The following is a 15,080-nucleotide window of genomic DNA, read 5'->3' as shown; positions in this document are numbered from 1 at the left end:
CTTCTTGCTGAGCTGGCGTTCATAATGTATGTGACAGGATTCACAGATACTTTTATGCATGACCTCCTGCCCTTTCCTCTGACAGCTCATATAAAACACCAGCAGAAGGGATCAGGATCTTACAGACAATTTTTGAAGCATCTGCCTGGGGAGAATATTGGTTTGTCTGAAGATGACATTGAATTCCCCAAGACTTTTTCGTGACTTATTAAATATCAGTTGGACGGAGTTGACCTTAATTGACTTAATGAGCTTTCTCTTATGAATTTGAAAATATCAGTTACTTTAAAAAAACATAGCTAGTATTGAAAATGTTATGCTTTAAATGGGCTCTGTCTAAGGCAGAGCAGCACAGGGATGGTTCAAGCTCTGATTCACCCAACATTTCCACAGCCCTCACTACGTTATCGCTCTGAGAATCATTGCATCATTTTGGCTGGAAAAGACCCTCAAGATCATTGAGTCCAACGATTACCCAACACCGGCATTAAACCAACTGACTTCTTGGTTTGTGTTTTTACTGGTTTTGTAACATCCAGAACCTTTGTTATTGAATCTTACAACACAGCTCACAGAATGGCTCAACACAATAAGACTCCTAAGAAGGTCACGACTTTCTACCGCCTTTCAAATAACAGATGAGATGGCCCAGGGCAGGACAAAGGGACAGAGGAGCGATTTAAAAGGAAATTTAGGAAAGGGGGGTCATTTCTTGGTGACTCCAGCTGCTGCCTTGCCCCGGTACCCATGAACTCAGCTCGGCAGCACAGTTATCCATTTTGTTTCGTCTTGGATGGGAACTAATTAAGAGAATATGGCGGAACTACCTTCCAGCTTTATGTCCCTGATGACTTCACTGAGTTACCAAAGGCGATAATTAGCAAAGTCCAAACAGAAAACGATTAATAATATGACAAAGACATGATTACAATAGTCTATTAACTGCAAGACAACACCGGTCTAATTATGGCAACACTGATTTTTATTACTGTGAAGGAGATCCTTGCACTATCATTAAAGAGATTCATGGATAACTCTGAGTATAACGTGAAGAGTTATATTTAATATCTTGAAGATGTAATTTAGCTTTCCTTCCTCCCACTCCCCATAGAGAAAACAAAATGTATTTGATGGCTCTCTCAGTGCTCCAGCAGCTATTAGTCATCCCAGCTACCTGCTGGATTTCAACAAAGTTTGAATACCATGAATGGAAGTTCAAGGAGGCTGAAAACATTAAATACTTCAGGTTGAGTCCCAGTGTGGGCGTTCGCCACCTCTGGGCAACCTGGGCCAGGCTCTCACCACCCTCAGGGCCAACAATTCCCTCCTCACGTCCAGCCTGAATCTCCCTCCTTTAGTTTAAACCATCACTCCTTGTCCTATCCCAACAGCCCCTGCTGAAAAGTCTGTCCCCATCTTTCTTATCAGCTTCTTTTAAGCATGGAAAGGCCACAATAAGGTCTCCCCGGAGCTTCTCTTCTCCAGGCTGAACACCCAACTCTAATACATCAACCATCGCTCACACCATGTCAGGATATATTTCCAGCCTTCTCTGTCCGTTTTTGCTGCATTTTTCTATTACAGCTGTGCTTGTGAGAATACATTGTTCTATTTCTGCAGGGCTTTGTATAGATCACGCATTCAAATGATGGATTGCTACGAGAGTTATTGCTGGAGGAGAAGACGGGCAGCTCTGGGGCTACAAAAGACCACGTGAGGCATCTACCAACTGCTGATCTAATTTTCTCTCAATTGAGAAGCATCAGCAATGTTCGTCTGATTAGCTGAGGGCTGGAAATTGGGCATGAGAAACTGCGGTGGATATCGGATGCCTGAGGCGGGGGCAGACGGGGGCACAGGACAAGAGCGGGGGAAAAGGAAGAGGTTTCCATTAAATCCTGGCTGCAGACACGTTTGTGTAGCAACAACATTCAGCTTCGAAGCTTTACAGAGCAGGGACCGGATGGAACAGAAAGCAAATGTTAAAGCAGCACAGCAATCCAGCAGCACCAACATCCAGAGCCAAAACACGGCAGAGCAAGGGAACGAGCCCTTTGGGGATACGGCTCCGGATGCCCCGCACGGCGCCGCGGCAGGCAGAGCACTCTGCAGCAGGAATGTTGAGAAGGAAACCGTCTGCCTGATAAATCGTGAAGCGCTGCGTTGGGTGAGAGGTGAGCTGCAGTGCAGCAGCGTGCGGTCCTCAGCCAGCTCCTCATCCCCTCCTCAAGCACAATGCGGCGGGAACGGTAACAGAGCAAATAACAACGATCAGATTGCCCCTGTCGCCCAGCACAGCTTCAGTTCGTGTGCCGGCAAGCAGCTCTGCTCAACAGAGCCCATAGCTCTGCAGAAAACAGGGCTGTGCAGGGGAGGCATCGCAGGGCTGCTCTGCAAACTCCAGCTCCCTCCTGCATGAAGCTAAAAGGAGGTTTTATCCCGTTCACCTGCTCCCTGCACCCCAAGTCTCACACTATCAGCTCCCAGCAGATTCCTGCTGCCAGCACGGGCTCTGCAGGAGCCCCGATGAGCCTCCCAGCCTGCTGTGCACACCCAGCTATGCCGCGGATTATAGGGAGACAGACACACGGACGCTCAAATGGCATTGCCGAAGTTTCAGTCAGACAGAAAAATACTTCTTAAAAATTAATTTGCTGCTACCACAGGGTTCCTGCCATGCAAGAGCTTATTGGAATGCAAACTATAAGCTTCAAAGGGAAGGATGAATCAGAAGCTATTCTGAGAGTAATTATATAAGATTATAAAACTCAAGCCATCTCATTATTGCACGGTAAGTATAGAGACAACCTGCTTCATAAGGAGACCTTGCAGGGATCCAGTGTTTCAAGCAACTGTGATTTATGGTCCAAGTGCAAACAGCCCCCTCATAACTCCTGTCTAGACAAAACTTCCTTCATTAAGCAATGCCAGGGCTTTTTTCACCATTGACTGTAATTCTTTAGGGGACGCAGTTCGATAGCTGGGGGAATAACTAGAAAGTGAAACACGGACGACTTTGTGCGAAGTTTTGATCCTTTAACAGTCGTGTAATGCGTTGTCCTGGAAACCAGCTATCAGCTTATTAGTGACAGTACTTTTATAAACTCCAGTTTGAATTATAACTAAGGACAAAACATCTAGACGATAAATTTGCACGTGCAATAATGTTCTATTCCAGCAACCCCAGCCACAGCCACAAGGAGCAGCCTGGGTGTGGGTTTGAAACCCGACTCAGTGATGGAGACGGTGGCAGCTCGGGGCCCTGGGAGCCCCCGAGCATCACCTGCAAGAAGAAAAGAGATGGGTTTATTTTGGATTACGTCTCCAGGCTACAGCTGAAGCTCCTGCTATGCCTTGATCCAGAGGACACCTGTGCTGTCCTCATGCTCGGGAGGGACCTTCACACCTGATGGTCCAGGTCAGACAAGGGCACTGAACAGAGGAAAGGTGGGGGAAGTAGAGACTGGCGCTCCCCTTGCTACCTGGCATTTTTCACTTTATGGTTTGGTACTTTTAACATCCAGGAACAGACAGTAAATGCACCCAGATACGGGAGAGGGGGATGCACTGGTTCCCCAACCTGAGTTTAAATAAAGCAGAAGGAATTCAGAGCGAAACACCAAAAGCGATTTCCAAGTGCAAAGCCAATAATGAGGTACCTTCCAGACCTGTACATATATATATATAATTAAAAAAAAAAAGATAAACACATACATATGAAAATGGGGAATACACCAAAGGAATGCAATGTAAGAGGAGACCTCGGTAAGATGCAGCTTGTGCTTTGCTCACTGAAATAGAACGGAGAAAGACTAAATTACCAAAAAAAAAGAGGCACGAAGGTATCCGCATGCCATCTACATACAGGAGAAGCCTCCAGGATATCAGGTTCTGGACAGCAAAATACAACTATGAAATACCATGTAACCTTAACAAGAGCTCAGCCAAATCTCTGCTAAGCAGAGATAGCAAATCCTGCATCCTTTTCCTGGTTTATATGTTAAAGGAGACAAGCCAAATAGAATAATTCCTTCCAGCCACAGTACAGAATGTTTCAAAAAGATGGACCCAATTTGAAATCCCTACAGCTTTGAAATCAGGTCCCTCTATTTGAAACACCCTGTACATTTTGAATCCAGGGCCATCTCCTACAGAGGAAAGAAAATTAGACTTTCAAGCTTGGAAAAAGACAACCCGCTCTCCCTTCCACACCTTCCTGTACACGGAAGGTGATGGGCAGCCCAGTGAAAGCCCACGTAAGCTGAAAATCTTTAAAAATCCAAATCAGATCATCACCATTGCCTTGCCCACTAGTGACTATGGGCTTAACACACAACGCTGCAAGTATCGATACCCAGGGAAAATAACTAATACACATTGAAATGGCCGTGTCCCTGCAGAACAGCTGGCCAGGAGGACACTGATCAAAGGTTTCTGAAGACCAAACACGTTGGTATTCAGTGGTTATATTGACCCACCTGCTGATTCGGACTTGTTCTCCAGGCTACATCAAAAGCACATTTGTTACTCAAATTTTTGCTGGCATGTGCAAGCAGAAGGAGAACTTGGAGCTGTCAGCAATGCAGCATTTCTGTTATCAGAAGTGACAAAAATACAATAAAATTGTTCCAAACCAAAGGAAACATTCCCCAGTGACTTAGGTCGCTTTGTGTCTTAATCATCTGTTCCCTAGAGTATTACAAATGAGATAGCAAGAGTTGCCGTTGTTTTACGCCTAACTGATGACAATCTAATGAACTATTATAAGCCACACTGCTTACAATTATAGTACATAGCTGTGTGCTAATCCCATGACATTTTATGACAGAACACAGTAGCAACATCTGTAAACAGCTGGGCAGCGCTGAACACACACGGTGTCCCTGGGCTGGGGTTAAAATATGACACTGAGCATCATCTTCCTCCCATGGTGTGAGCCTGCATGGCCAGGACCCGAGAGCTGAAGATGTGCCCGGGAAGCCTCGCTGAGGCTTCTCAACACGGTGGGGAATTCTCCATCCAGACCTGGGCAGAGAGCAAAACATCGTAATACGGACACTTCTGGGGTGGAGAAATACAACTGTGTTTCAACCTGCGATGCGAAGAAAACAAGCAAGAGCTTTTTGCTGTTACTCCATCTCCCTTAAGTGGCCAAAGATGCTGGACCTTATAATATTTCCTTTCAAGCACTTGGTCAAAGCCGTGGGTGTTGTGAGACCTCAGGGGGGCCGGGGCAGCAGTGTTGGGTGTCCAGGTTGGCCACGTTGGAGCTGCCATCTCTCTGCCCTTCCCCTTCTACGGGGAGACTCAGTTTTGGGGAAGTGATTCCCCGTGGCTTTCTCTGTGACTCCATTTCGGTTAAAAAGAAATAAAAATAAAAGACCAGGTTGCTGTAAAAGATCTGAGGATAAAACCTGACTGGGAGCAGAATCGGGTCTCTTCCCATCCCAACCTGCAGCCCCAGAGCATGATCCTCATCCCAGTATGGTACTGGGCAACCACCAACCCTGCAACTGGGATTGCACAAGAGGACACAGCCTGAGAACCCAAAAAAGCAGAGCTCGGTCAGGGGAGGGCAGAAGGTCCCCAGCACGGGACAAGGCAACCCAGGAAGCTTTCCAAGGCTTTCCTTGCGCTGGGTGTCCCCGGAGCCCCACCAGGACAAGCAGGCTCCTAGGGAAGCGTAATTTCCTGCACACTTACTAATTGCACTTAATAATTCCTGCACACTTAATAAGTGTCCAGGCCGATTTGCCCGGACCTGCCCTATAGAAAACCCAACCCAAAAGATGCAGGATTCATCCAGAACTCCCCTGGCTCCAGATGCTGCAAAGACCAGATGATGCACAGATGCGTGTCCTCAGGAGCCCAGGTTGCCAGTTAAAGCCACCTAAGACCCAGTATGGCCACGTTAGCCCATGTGCCCTCCTGCTCTCCCTCTCTCAGCTTGTCAGGCCGACGGTCGCTGGCACACACAGGACGGGCTGATCTGCGCACCAAACAGCAGCGGCGTGTTCGAAGAGGCTCCGCAACGATCCCCCAGCCGCCCAGAGACCCTGCGCTGGAATGCAGCAGCTCTGCAAAGAGCGTTTCTTTGTTCCAGCTCCGCGGAACCCAGGGAACTTCCTCCCTGCTCCTGTCATCCGCTGCTGCTCCCATTAGCGGTGACAAACACCGATCCTTAACCCCCGGCACGGACCGCACAGCAGCCACGCGAGCAGGCTGCGCTGCCCCATCCTGCGGGTTTCTCAAACAGATTCTGAGATCCCTTTATTCCTTTTCCAACGTGTCAACCCGTACCGTGCAGCCCAGAATCCTCTTAACGTGAACATTTTGGCCAGAGACCGGATTCAAAGCTGAGCTCAAATAACTCCGAGCGCACGCTCGCCGACGACGGAGGGCTATGGGCACAACGCACTGAAGAGGTGCTCGCCGTACCCACCTCTGTTGTCACAACAGCACACGCATTTCTTCACAGCAGTCACAAACATGCACAGAAAATCAAATACTCACATTACCAGAGGCACCGGTGTGCGAGGATTTCTGGGCAATTATTACCCCGTGGAAGCTGTGTGTTTTAATGATGGTTTTGAAAGGGCTCGTGTGAGCCGAGCTCCTGGCATCCTGCCCTTGGGATCCACTGCACAGGTTCCTGTGATGTTGTCAAACACCAACCTGCTACAGCACAGCAAACTGAACTAAACACAAAGGCGGCCTCGATCAGCATCTGCAGTTTCACTGTGTACGAGACACCTTGCAGGATAACTTTCTTTTTTCCATAGTCATGGAAATACACAGCCACTCCAAAAATCCCTTCTCTGTCCCCCTAGGGTGCCATTTTACAATGTATAAGTATAATTAAAGACAATGCGTGGCAGAGAGACAAATTACATCTCTCCCAAACAACTGCCAGTGTGACTGTTATTAGTGAGTGCACTGGACTGAAACAATAAGGGCTGTTACAGAGAAGCTTCCTGATCTTACAATATGCAGATAGGAAGGAAAACTATACATTATCATTTTTGGAAAAGCAATAACAAATATTAAAGCTAGAAAAAGCTGCCTGACCAACATGAGATGGAAACCTGGGGTCCTAAGGAAGAATATGCAATTGTACCTAGAAACACCGACAGTAAGAAGAAACAGGTAAGAAAAACAAAGGTAGGTGACACCTAAATGAAAAATTGTATCAGATATGAGATCCAGCTATGGTTCTGATTTTATTCCTGACCAGCGAATACACACAGCAGTGAATACATGGGGTGCGCAGCAGGCTGTGCACATTGCACTGGCTCCGCTCCAGCAAAGCAAAGATGTCCAGCAACAAACACCTGCGAACGGGAAAATACCAGCTTCTCAGAGTCATCCCGCAAAACAATGGAGAGGATCAGAGCCTGAGCTCTGCCCTGATTTGAACCAGCTAAAAGCACACGCTGCCTTCCAGTGAAACGTCGGGAGAATACTAAAAGCAGAAGAAAATGTTTCAATGGCAAAGAGGGAAACTGCTGAAGCAAAATGTTTGTTAAGCGAATAGGACCCAGATTACAAAAAAAGGCAAAAAATTAGCAAAGTAACTTCAGAAATGTGGACTTACCCAAGAGGTGTGTGCTCCTCAGCCCGGTCCCTGGTCACTGTCCTCAGCCTGCTCCCACACTCAATTAACACCAGCAGCAAGCTGGCTGCCTGTTTCTATGGAGTTTGAGATGCTGAGCCCTGACTATGCATGAGGCTACTGCAGCTGCACTGGAATAGGCTCCCAGGTCTGTAAAAAAACCTACAAACCTCGTCAGCCTCCCCAGCCGGCTTCAGGAATGAATCAACCCAACAGCAACGAGGCAGATGCAAACCGCATCTGTGCAGAGAGGCGCTTAGGAAGCTCCCGAGCGCACACGCTCCACACGGCTCCGAGGGGGCATTTCATTTACCGGGACCGTCACCGTGCACAGCCGGAGGCAGCTGGAGAGCCGCAGATCCACACGCAATACATAAGCAGAGCCACACGTTTCACAGACAGGCTATATAATCTGTTTTTCCCCTAGATTTACGCTGCCGGTTTTAACCTCATTGCAAACCTTGCTCTGGCAGCAAGGTTTGAACCTGACACTGTTTCACAAACCTGTTTTGCTCAAGCTAAAGAGCAAATGTGCTGCATGTAGCTCCAGCAGGCTCCTTTCCTGTGGCTGGACCAGGCAAGACCCATTTTGCAAGTGCATTACCCCGTGATAAGCAAGATCTTTGCCCCAGGGCGCTGCTCCTCGCATACCCGGCCTCTGGAAACGCAAGCTCCAGTGATTAATGTCAGCTTTGCCTCGGTAGCTTTGAACATGTTGACTGTTATATTTACTTAAAACACACTTGAATGGTGGTTCAGAAAGTGTTATGTTACAGCTGGTAAGTAAATTCAAACCTTGTCCTTATTTCATAGCTAGTGGCTGTAGGCATCCCCTATCAGCAAATGGGCATGTCATCAATTTTCCCATTGGTCAAACTATTCTATCAAGGGATCATTTTTTTCCCGAGAAAAATACTCCAGAAGCAATTTCTCTGTGCAAAAGTGATCTTTCCGCATCAACATTCCTGCAAAGAATAAAACCCACCAAACCAAACTCCGTTGCACAAAGATTCCCCCCTCTGCCTGCCTGCAGCAGAACACTTACGTACTTGTGGGTTTAACATTTTAATAACATTTGCAAAGTGCCAGGAGGATGTTCGGTGCTGTACAGGATGTGCTGCCTGCATCACGGAGTGTAGAAAGAACAGTTCACACGAGGGCAAAACGCTAAATGTGCTCAGAATTGTTGTGGGATCAGAGCACAGAAGGACAGCTGGCAAAGGGTGCCAGGAAACAGAAATCACCGTCCTGTCTCTTCTTCTGGTTTTGCGTTTTCCCCCATTGTCCTTTTTCTTCCTTCACACCCCGCGCTGGGAAAGCACAAAAGTGTTCTGCACATCGTCCTTTGTGTCCTGGGCTTACTGTACAGGACACCGAACCTTCTGCAAATGGATACACTGAGGAAAGAAAACGAACAAACAACCAACCAACCCCACTTATGTTATTTAAAGAAAGTTGCGACATGGTAGTGCTGGAATTAAAACCCTGGGGTTTGCTCCCAGCTGGTGTAAATTCCCTTCCGTACCCATTCAGCTTTAAAGTCAGCAAGCATCGAAAACCACAGGCTCCAGTCACCCTGCGCCAGCTCTGCACGTGCGTTGCAGAGGGATCATTTTGGTTTCAGTCTCTTTGTGGAGCCACGTTTGCATCTCCTGTACCACCCCCAGGCCGGGCGGGCAGCCCCCGTCTGCAGCCAAACCCGGCACCGGCCGCGCTCAGAAACGGGCCATTGAAATGCTTGATGAACCTTTCTCCAAGCCACTGCAACAGAAGTCCTTAAAATCAGCCCAAATTGATGATTCTGCTGTATGACCTGGTTTATTGGTTGCCCTCTAGAAGTTTGGGTAATGGCAAGAGTATTCTAACACTATGTGTATGATGTACTGGAAATTGGCTCCTTCTTGGTTTTTTCTGACTCTCTTCCTTAGAAAAAGCAATAAAACTGCTTTGTCTGTTGCCTGTTAGCATGCTAGGAACCCTTTCCTCCCCCAGCCCTGGGAAGCAGGATTTGACCCCTCTTTCCCAAAGTCCCCAGATCCTGCTGCTTTGCAACAAGCAGCTCCACTCCCAGGGGCAGGGGTGACGTGGGGTGACGTGGGGTGACATGGGGTGACATGGGGTGTCTCGCTGTACCCAGGGCAGCGCTCCCAGGGGATTCTGGCAGCGGGGGCTCCCTAGCATCATCAGCCAAGTACTTTGTCCTTAGAATCATAGAATCACAGCATCATTTTGGTTGGAAGAGACCCTCAAGATCACCAAGTCCAACTGTTAATGCACCCTTGGCACTGCCACATGTCCTGAAAACCTCATCTCTGGTCTGTTCGACCCCTCCAGGGATGGTGACTCCAGCACCGCCCTGGGCAGCCTGTTCCAATGCCCCACAGCCCTTTGGGGAAGAAATTTTCCCTAATATCCAATCCAAACCTCCCCTGGAGCAACTTGAGGCCGTTTCACTTCAGTAGGGCTTGCCCCAAGTTCTCTCAGCTATATCCCAGAGCACTGCCTGCATCCCCAGCGCAGAGAAGTGATGGATCCATTTATTTAGGGCACACCACCGCGCTGGTAAATGTTGTCCCTATATCACAGGCATTCCCGCTGCCTACAGCTTATGGCTGTGTGCTCGTCGCACTCCCGGCATCGCTGCACAACAGCTGAGGACTGGCAGGGAAGAGAGCTGTCAGATGGAGGGAGCGACGGGGGAGGATTTCAGATAGGCACAACAAAAGGATGCTGTGTCTTGCTCGATCGCAGGGCCCGCAGCCAAGAGATCGGTTCTATTCCTGGCACCGCCGCGGGCCCAACTGCAGGCAAAGCTCCCCCTCGCAGCCCCACCGGCACCAAAACCTGCCCCTGCCAGACACCCGATTCTTCTGACACATTCGCTGCTGGGTTTCCAGCCAGCGGCAGCAGCTGCGATGCTCCTTTGTTGGGTGCGCAGTGATGTGTGGCGTATTGGAGGAGCGCTGCAGCTATATTTCTTTTAGCGACTTTAAGTAGGAGAATCAGCTATTGCATAACCCGAAGTACAGCGGAGAGGAGCATCTACTTTATACACTTTCCACATTCAGTCCAAAATGGTTCAAATAAAAAATAAATCACTGCATGGAGCAATACTCTGACATATTCTTACATAAACTGCTCAGTAATATTTTTGTATTCACAGGTTTTTTCCACTGTCGGACGGAGTTCAAAAAGGCCAAGGATACCTTAGGGATACCTGGCTGATTCCTTTGCGACTCCACAGCATCCCCACAAGATCCATCAATACATGAAACATTGGAAAACAACCAAAGCACCTCTCAGGGTGTAACGGTGAGCAAAGGGTGCAGAAGCAGCCCTGGCTCCGGTTTTGGCACCGCTCACAAACAGCACAAACTTCGGCGAGACGCTTCCCAAGCCAAGCTAATTCAGCCATCAGCTCACAGATTCATCCGGGGGGTAACAAAGCGACGGAGAAGCCGTTGGCTTCACATGATGATGACAAATAGGGCCAATTTGAGTCACGCTTTGCCCGCAGGTTGCCGAGGCTGCGCTGTGCGGTCCGGCACCGTCTCAGAGCCAAATCGCTGCTCATCACCACACAACCTACTTTTACTTGCGTTTCTTTACGAGGAAGGACTCGTCAGGTCTGAACGTAGGACGCCAGGTAACCGACAGCAAATTCGTTTAACGTGAGTGTAAAAGGGACAAAGCACGAGTGCGGGTAATTAGACAAACATCCAGACTAACGGGAAAGGTATCTCACGACCAAAACTGTTACATCAGTTAACGCTTAATGCAAACTGATCTGTTTCTCATGCTGGAACAGTTTTACGTCCAGGCATTTGGGCCCAAACAGCATCCTTGGCACTGTCTAGACATAAATATGGGCCAGTTGTGCAGAGCAGAGGCAACAGTGATACCCCGCTTCCCCGAAAATAAGACAGGATCTTATATTCATTATCACTCCAAAAGATGCATTTTTTACATGTATAGCTGCCTAGATGCTATTCAGATCGACTTTTTATGAACTATAACTAGGGCTTATATTTGGAGTAGGGCATCGTTGAAAATCCTGAAAAATCATGCTAGGGCTTATTTTCAGGGTAGGACTTATTCTGGGGGAAACAGGGTAGATGTTAATGCAGCCAGTGCAGTCAGCCCAGCATGACTTGCCCAGGGCAGTGGGGTAGAGGCTGACGCTTAAACCAGAGATCAGAACAAGCGGATGCTTAAACCAGAGATCAGAGCAAACATTCGGGATGTTAAAGACACATGATGGTGTGATCGTGCCCTGCAAATGAGGTCCTGAGCAGGCTGCGCTAACAAATGCAGGGCAGGCAGAAGGAGAGCAGTACAGGTATTTCTGCTGCACAAAGGCAGGAGAACATTCCTTTTGGTACCAAGGGAAAAAACCGTGAAGCAATGCAGTAAATGATTTGCAGGAGAGCAAACAGCTGCACTGGGTGCAATGTGTGAGGACGCACAGACGGTGGTAAGAGGCCTTCAGAACGAGCAGGTGTAAAGCAAAGTCATTTTAAGATGATGATTAATTTACAAGCAGAGTGGGATGTGGAAGGAAGGTGTTAGGCTGGACCTACTGGCAAAATGGTGATGGAAACACCAGGGCAAGCAACAGATCCCGGTGTCCCCAGGGTGCCCATCGCATCCCAGCGTGAGATGCTGCAGGAGAAACCGAAGCAAAGTGACACAGAAGCCTTGGGCAGGGATTGATGAGCCCTGTGCTGCCCATGGCCAATGCACAGAAGGGAAGAAAAGTTCCTGCAAACTTGTGCTGTGAAATCAGGCTGGGTTGGTGGATCTTTATGTGCAGAAACCTCAAAGGAAGCGCTCTCAGCCGGTCTCCTGACACACAACCGACTTGCAGCATGTAATCAATAATGCTGAGAAGCGTGGGATTGGGTTCTTTTGCTCCTCAGCATGTGAGTCTGGGCTGTAAGCTCCCCCTGCCAACGCCTGCTGAAGTTACAGCAGAAGGCGACCTCTCTGCAACAAGAAAACTGCAAGAAGCGTGCAGAAAATTAACCGCTTTGCAATAAAGAAATAACCTCTGCAATTAGAGCACCGTGCATGCCCTTGATTCATCACTGATGGGCCAGAGCTGGGCCTGGCCCCGCGAGCTCACAAGGAGCAACCTCAGGGAAGTAAAACAAAGACATGAAAGTACATTAAGATCCCTTACTGGCGAACAAAAATCCATGCAAGTCCTTCCTTTCCTCTGAGATAAGAGCAATCAGTTCTTGTCATCTCTGTTACTTACAGAGGCTTTTTACTGCTTTGTATTGGATACGAGATGGGAGTCTATGATATCAAAAAAATGAGGGACTTTGGTAGAAACTTTATCTCATTAAGCACCCCGCTTACCCGCACGTAATCCCCCATCTGTGCAGCCATCCCCACCAGGCTACACCGCTTTGCATCAACAGGTGAGGCGGCACTTGCACCCAAAACTTCACCATGGAACAAGCGTAAAGGAAAATAACCACCCGAGACCATTTCCCCCAAGTTTAACGTGGGGCTTGCAAACATTTCCCTCCCTTTGTGAGCATCCTCCTGCCTTCCTGTGCTGCCAACAGCCCCCGGAGCAGTGGGACCAGTGCTGTACCTGGCTCGGAGATGCAGCCCCTGGAGCAGTGGGACCAGTGCTGTACCTGGCTCGGAGATGCAGCCCCCGGAGCAGTGGGACCAGTGCTGTACCTGGCTCGGAGATGCAGCCCCCAGAGCAGTGGGACCAGTGCTGTACCTGGCTCGGAGATGCAGCCCCCGGAGCAGTGGGACCAGTGCTGTACCTGGCTCGGAGATGCAGCCCCCGGAGCAGTGGGACCAGTGCTGTACCTGGCTCGGAGATGCAGCCCCCGGAGCAGTGGGACCAGTGCTGTACCTGGCTCGGAGATGCAGCCCCCGGAGCAGTGGGACCAGTGCTGTACCTGGCTCGGAGATGCAGCCCCCGGAGCAGTGGGACCAGTGCTGTACCTGGTTTGGAGATGCAGCCCCCGGAGCAGTGGGACCAGTACTGTACCTGGCTCGGAGATGCAGCCCCCGGAGCAGTGGGACCGGTACTGTACCTGGCTCGGAGATGCAGCCCCCGAAGCAGTGGGACCAGTGCTGTACCTGGCTCGGAGATGCAGCCCCCGGAGCAGTGGGACCAGTGCTGTACCTGGCTCGGAGATGCAGCCCCCGGAGCAGTGGGACCAGTGCTGTACCTGGTTTGGAGATGCAGCCCCCGGAGCAGTGGGACCGGTACTGTACCTGGCTCGGAGATGCAGCCCCCGAAGCAGTGGGACCAGTGCTGTACCTGGCTCGGAGATGCAGCCCCCGAAGCAGTGGGACCAGTGCTGTACCTGGCTCGGAGATGCAGCCCCCGGAGCAGTGGGACCAGTGCTGTACCTGGTTTGGAGATGCAGCCCCCGGAGCAGTGGGACCAGTGCTGTACCTGGTTTGGAGATGCAGCCCCCGGAGCAGTGGGACCAGTACTGTACCTGGCTCGGAGATGCAGCCCCCGGAGCAGTGGGACCAGTACTGTACCTGGTTTGGAGATGCAGCCCCTGGAGCAGTGGGACCAGTGCTGTACCTGGCTCGGAGATGGTCAGGCTCTGGTCGGAAGGCAGCAGGAGGAATTCCCTGCAAGTGTCCAGGTCCAAGCTGGGCAGGCTTTTCTTGCGGCACAGCTCGGTGACAATGCGCACCGCCTTCTGACAACGGCCGTCATCCTTGGGACCGCTCATCTCCCACACCGCATCCTCCGCTGGCCCCTCTGCTCTCTAAGAAAGTCAAACTAGAAGAGGTTTTACTTAGTTTTGCTCACACAGGCGGGTTGCACCAGTTCCACCCTCCGGCATGGCAGCACCTGAGGGCCAGACAGACAGACAGACACTGTGTGCCAGGCGATGCTCCAGCTCCACAAACCAGCATCCAGCTCGCTGCGGTCCGGGTGCCTTATTGCCTCTGAGATCAGAGATCTGCTCCCTGCCAAGGCGTGTTCCAGGCAGAGAACCTCCTACCGAACTCTTTCTGCCCTACACAACGTTGTTAAAGCTGCAGCCTGGATAATTCCTTTAACCCTTTCATTGCTGCCCATTTTGCTCCAAAAGGCGCAGAGTTTCCATTTCCAGCCTTGGAGCAATTTTGTGAAATTCTGGCTGAGGATGCACAGCACCAGACAAGAGGAACAGGAGCACTGCACAAACTCCTTGGAACTGCCAAAGGCAACATAAGAAAAGCAGCAGGTTTTATTGATTTGTTTGTCCTGGTCCTAACGCAACGGGCTGCAGATGGCAATAGAGATTGAGAATGCCATTTTATTTCGTAATTAGATTTATTTTATTCTCTGCGGTGGTTTTTTTATGCCTATCGTAATTTAGCAGACAGGTCGCGCCATATGACAGAGCTACACTTTTGAACAGAGAATACGTATTTGACAGGCATTGGAAAGGAAGCAATTGTATAACAGGCAATTAAAATTATGTAC

At 49.6% G+C, this 15,080-nt stretch overlaps 1 protein-coding gene across 1 annotated transcript in view; it reads right to left on the bottom strand.

The window, feature by feature from the left end:
• SYT6 (synaptotagmin 6) overlaps positions 1 to 14,742 on the bottom strand; it is a 31,966-nt gene extending 17,224 nt beyond the window's left edge. Inside the window, exon 1 of the mRNA XM_065854494.2 lies at positions 14,184 to 14,742. Within this exon, the coding sequence (XP_065710566.1) occupies positions 14,184 to 14,337 (154 nt within the window). The 5' untranslated portion in view covers positions 14,338 to 14,742. The remainder of the gene's footprint in view (positions 1 to 14,183) is intronic.
• Between the last annotated feature and the right edge of the window lie 338 nt (positions 14,743 to 15,080).

This window comes from Patagioenas fasciata, chromosome 21 (assembly GCF_037038585.1).
Source record: "Patagioenas fasciata isolate bPatFas1 chromosome 21, bPatFas1.hap1, whole genome shotgun sequence".
Lineage (NCBI taxonomy): Eukaryota > Metazoa > Chordata > Aves > Columbiformes > Columbidae > Patagioenas > Patagioenas fasciata.
Note: the sequence above shows the minus strand (reverse complement) of the source record. Positions and strands in the feature narration are given on the sequence as shown.